The sequence below is a fragment of the Microtus ochrogaster genome, unplaced genomic scaffold (genome assembly GCF_000317375.1).
Source record: "Microtus ochrogaster isolate Prairie Vole_2 unplaced genomic scaffold, MicOch1.0 UNK4, whole genome shotgun sequence".
In the NCBI taxonomy this organism is placed as follows: Eukaryota; Metazoa; Chordata; class Mammalia; order Rodentia; family Cricetidae; genus Microtus; species Microtus ochrogaster.
In genome coordinates, this window is record NW_004949102.1 from 9,979,754 (window position 1) to 9,984,575 (window position 4,822).

The window sequence follows — 4,822 nt, forward strand, 5'->3', positions numbered from 1 at the left end:
GAGAGAGAGAGAGAGAGAGAGAGAGAGAGAGAGAGAGAGCGCACAAGGTCTAAATGCAGTTTTTCAGTAAATTGATTTTATAAAATTTTGAGAGTCCTGGCTTTGATTATAAAGTCGAGAAGCTATTTTTTTTTTTAAGTTAACAAGCCATTGGTTACCTCGTGTTTGTCAGAAATATCCTTGTGGACTTATACTGAGAAAATAATTGTAGATTATGGTGTAAAGTGAATCCCATGTCATCTGTGCTGCACAGTTACACTCTCAGTGTGTGACATCAGCATTCATGCACAGGCACTGCCATTCCACTCTCCGTGTGTACATACAGCATTTGACATAGATGCTACCATGATAGCATTCCATTCTCAGTACATAGCAGCATCCACATGCAGGCACTAGCTGCACTGTTTATTTTTAGAAACTACAGGCAGTGTTCTAGCTATACATAATCCTCTATTTTTCTGCTCATTGATATTTTTATTTATCCTGCTATACACATAACTCCTCCACTTATGTGTATATTTAATTTAAATAATTTAAATATTTATAATGTATGTATATAATTTTCCTGTCATTTCCAGTCAAAATTAACTTTTTCAAAATTATGCAGTAGCACTATACTCCTCAGTGATTACCTGTTTCTGCGGCTTGTGTAACTGGGGACTAGGGAGGTATTCAGACCTCATTTTCTAGTCGTGAGTAAAGTGCAGGTAGATGAGTTAGTTAAGAGTAAAACACTGAGAATAAAAAGATGTGACAGTACATGACTGTATCTCAGTGCTTAGAGGCTAAGGCATCTCAGGACCTTGTTTTAAAAAATGAAAACAAAAATGAACAGCAGATCATTGGACATACGGTCTCCTGTATTTACTTAAGATTATTTAGATAATTAGAAACTTGATTTTTATAACTGTAGAGAAGAGCTACTTGGAAATAACAATGTTTCCTAATACTTATATACCTGAATTAAATTTTACATTAGCTGGGAATGGTGCTGTCTATTAGAATGTGTGATGTTTGGTTTACCTTAGTCACACTTTTATCCTTAGCATTTAGCATAGTGCCAACCACCAACATTATCCAGGTAATGGATAAAGGACTCACCTTGGTCAGTGAAAGGAGAAGTCCTAGGATAATGGATCATGGGATAAAAGTTGTTTTACTATAAGTGATAAATTTTCTCTTTTTGATAATTTATTCCTTAACAAAGCTTTTTTTCAGAGGTTTTTGAAATATTGTTATTGTTTTTTCTTAGTTAAAGATGCAGGCATATAGCTCAGAAGCAACATTTTTATATAGTAGGGAGTGTGAGCCCCAATATTGTAAAAAGGGAGGAAAGGAGAGGGAAAATACACATAATATTTAAACCTAGTGCTTTGGATTCAGAAGGCTCTTGGGAAGAGGGTAGAGAAATGTTTCAATGAAAGAGGGTCTAGATCCTGGGTGTTGCGAACCCTTGAAGCAGGGGGATGCAGATATCCTGCATATCAGATATTTACATTATGATTTCATAACAACATTATGAAGTAGCAACAAAAACAGTGTTATGGTTGGGGATCACCACAACAGGCACTGTAGTAAAAGGCTGCAGCACTAGGAAGGTTAAGAACCCTGGTCGACGTGTTGTCCCACTTCAGTTTGCCCCTCCATCCTGTCTGAAGTCTTTTGATCCTTCCCTTCTTTTGTGCTTGTTCTCCCTTTAAAGAATTTGTTTGTGAGTGACCTGCTGCTGCTGTTGCTGTGTTTTGGGCTGGAACAAAGTGAGAACTGTAGCTTGTACCCTTGGGTTGGACTTAGAGAAACTTCTGCTGTTCAGGCTGTGTGACTGGAAGATTCTGTTTCCTATGGCCAGGGCTCAAGCTGCCCTGGCCTTGACATTATTCTAGGTACTTTTAAATTAAGAAGTTACTTTGAAAATCTAATTGTCGTTTATAATCTTTATTTATTTATTTTACTAATTTATTTTACGTACATTGTTGTTTGCCTGCATGTATGTCTGTGTGAGGGTGTAAGATTCCCTGGAACTGCAGTTACAGACAGTTGTGAGCTGTCATGTGGGTGCTAAGAATTGAACTCAGGTCCTCTGCAAGGACAGCCAGTGCTCTTTACCACCGAGGCATTTCCACCCTCCTTTGTTTATAATCTTTATGTCATCTATAATATATTTATTTTAGTTACTTTAAATTAGATGATGAGAGACTAGGCTTTCTTGAAACAATAATATTGAATAAGTCGGAGAAATTTTTTGTCAGCCTTTATTATAGTGAGTCTTGACTTGTCAAAGGTTATGAGTCTATTTTAATGAAAAAGGAAGCCTAAACTCATGAAAAATAAGTAAAAAATGAACATGAGGAACACAAGTTTAAATGAGGGTTTAATACATTATTATTATTATTATTATTATTAAATGTATTAAACCCTCATTTACTTCTCATGTCATGATGACACTTGAGATTTATTTCCTTGTAAGTAATCTTCACTATAGGCACAAAAGATGTTAGGATAGTTGCTTGGCATCATTTTATTAACTATTTGTTAACTATTTGTGTTAAACACTTGGGACTCTTAAACCTCCAACTGTGGCCGCTGCTGCATTGGCAACGTATGTGTAAGGTGTTTGAAGTCACAGTTTAGAGAGTTGGGCATGAAATGGGACTTCAGTTGGTTTTTGAGAAAATGGTAACTGCTGCTTGCTTTCCCCACAGTTCTCATGGCAAAGATGCCTCTCCTGGTCCTCTGATTGATGTTACAAACATCTCTACTCCACGCAAATTCCTTGATGTCACTCAATATTCTGCTGGCAGCTCAAGTGGTAAGTTATTCTTATTATGTGCTGCAGTCTTAGTATACTAGAAAGCCTAGGCAGAGACCTTTGGGAGCCTGTAATATGCCTGCCCTTCAGGACCTTCATGGTAAATAGATATCAAACCATTGGCTGAACCTGTTGCATTATAGAGGGTAAACTGGCAGCTAACTGACCTGCCTGCAGATTCCAGCTCTCAGTGCGTTTTATTTCAGTGGTAATGTTCAGTTTTCTTACAATTGAATGCTCTTTGGTAAAAGGTATGCTTTTCTTTTTGGTTAAAATCTCTATTGCTCCTGTTGATATCAGCTGGCAGAAAAATAGAAATGAGACCAAGTCGTGTATTATGAATAAGACAGACAAGCTTCCTTTAAAGTTAAATTCGGTCTGACCAACATGAGTCAAAAAGAAGTAAATTGGATCAGAGGTGATCAGGCTGCTTGCTTGAACAAAGGAAGCATCAGGCTTTTTGTTGATTTTTCAAGGATAGAATAAAGTTTGGTAATTGTCCACTTGTACATGTCTGTGTTTCAAAGATGTTTCCTTTCTGGTACACAAGCAGACTTTGAGGTTTTGCAGACTCACAGATAGTTATTTAATCCACTGCTCAGCCCTCCTTCTGTTGCTAACTATTTTCTTTTTGTTTTTGTTGTGTCTTTATTTTAGGCAGGATTTTTGTGTGTAGTCCAAGCTGGACTCAAATTTAGAATCCTTCTATATTAGCTTCCCAAGGGCGGCTGTTTAAGTATGTGCTACTGTGCCTGGTGATGGTGCTGACTTGCACAGACATCAGGCTTTATGGTAAGGCTGAAGGATGTTAAGTGCATGAAATGCCTAGATAGCATAAAGTCAGGTTAAACACACACTAGCTTCAAAAGCTCATAGGTCAAATAACGTGAAATGAAGTCTTGGGAAAGATGGCATCAAACATTCCACATGTTCACATACAGAACTGAGCAGAGTGTGGCTCCTAGATTAAGGCAGCAAAAGGGAAAGCATGATGCGGAGGTGGAGATGCCATACGGTAGGCTGTAGTCAGTCATCGTAGCCTTCAAGTTTCTGCAGAGTAACCTCTAACCCACATGCTGGAATTTTTAGCCATTAGAGGGTTTAGTCTCTTTGATGGTAGCCTCTCCCACCATTGCCATCCGCGTCCATTTGAACCCCACTAACTTTAGCTTGACTTCTGTGAAGGGGCCGCTCATGCTTACTTGTGTAAGCCTTCTGTTCTTGTGGCCTAATCTGGTGTTTTGTGACAAAAATACTGAATGTATGTTTTTAACAAGTATCAAGTTAGGGGCTCAATGTTTGTTTTCCATTTGTCCCTTGAGGTGGCTCCTGTCTGCCTCCCTATGGGATTTTACTCCATTGTTTGATGTGTTTCATTTAATCCCTAGTTCTCAAGAGCTTTTGACTGTACGACTCCTGCCTTGTGGCCTGGCTCCTTCTGCATCTTCCGCTGGCTTCACAATTTCCAAATACACCTATGCCTGTGTGCATAGACTTAGTACATCTGGAGGAAGTATCCACTAAGTAATTTTTTTTTGAACAACCTAGTATTCTTTGAATAAGATGAAAGTGTATCAGTATCATTTCATTATCTGTTTAAGATTAGCTGTGGGAAGACTTTGATTCTGAATATAAAGTTTTATGGAATTCTTCTGGAATGGCTCAAACTTGACCCTTTTGCAGAGTTCAGCTGGGTCACAGAGTCTTGGGGTCACTGCACAGCTTTTCTGTGCCTTCATACCTTTGGGCTGGGTAGAAGAGGAGTGGATGCTTTCTGTGGACTTTGCAGGTACCTTCAGGTGGCAGCCAAAGTCCTTAAAGTCTTTAAAAGATAGTGACGCTTCTTATTACATTCGGATAAACATTAGTTTAGTTCATTGTTGTTGAGGATTAAGTTTAGGACCTGCCCCATGCCAGAGAAGCACTCCATTGATATCCCCACCACTCTCTTTTTACTTCTCTCTCTCTCTCTCTCTCTCTCTCTCTCTCTCTCTCTCTCTCTCTCTCTCTCTC

The 4,822-nt window shown here is 38.7% G+C and overlaps 1 protein-coding gene across 1 annotated transcript in view; it reads left to right on the top strand.

Annotated features, from left to right (window-relative positions):
- The window catches only part of Exoc4 (exocyst complex component 4), a 719,572-nt gene that overhangs the window by 61,184 nt on the left and 653,566 nt on the right, over positions 1 to 4,822 (top strand). The window contains exon 5 of the mRNA XM_005365800.2: positions 2,703 to 2,809. Coding sequence (XP_005365857.1) covers positions 2,703 to 2,809 — 107 coding nt within the window. The remainder of the gene's footprint in view (positions 1 to 2,702; positions 2,810 to 4,822) is intronic.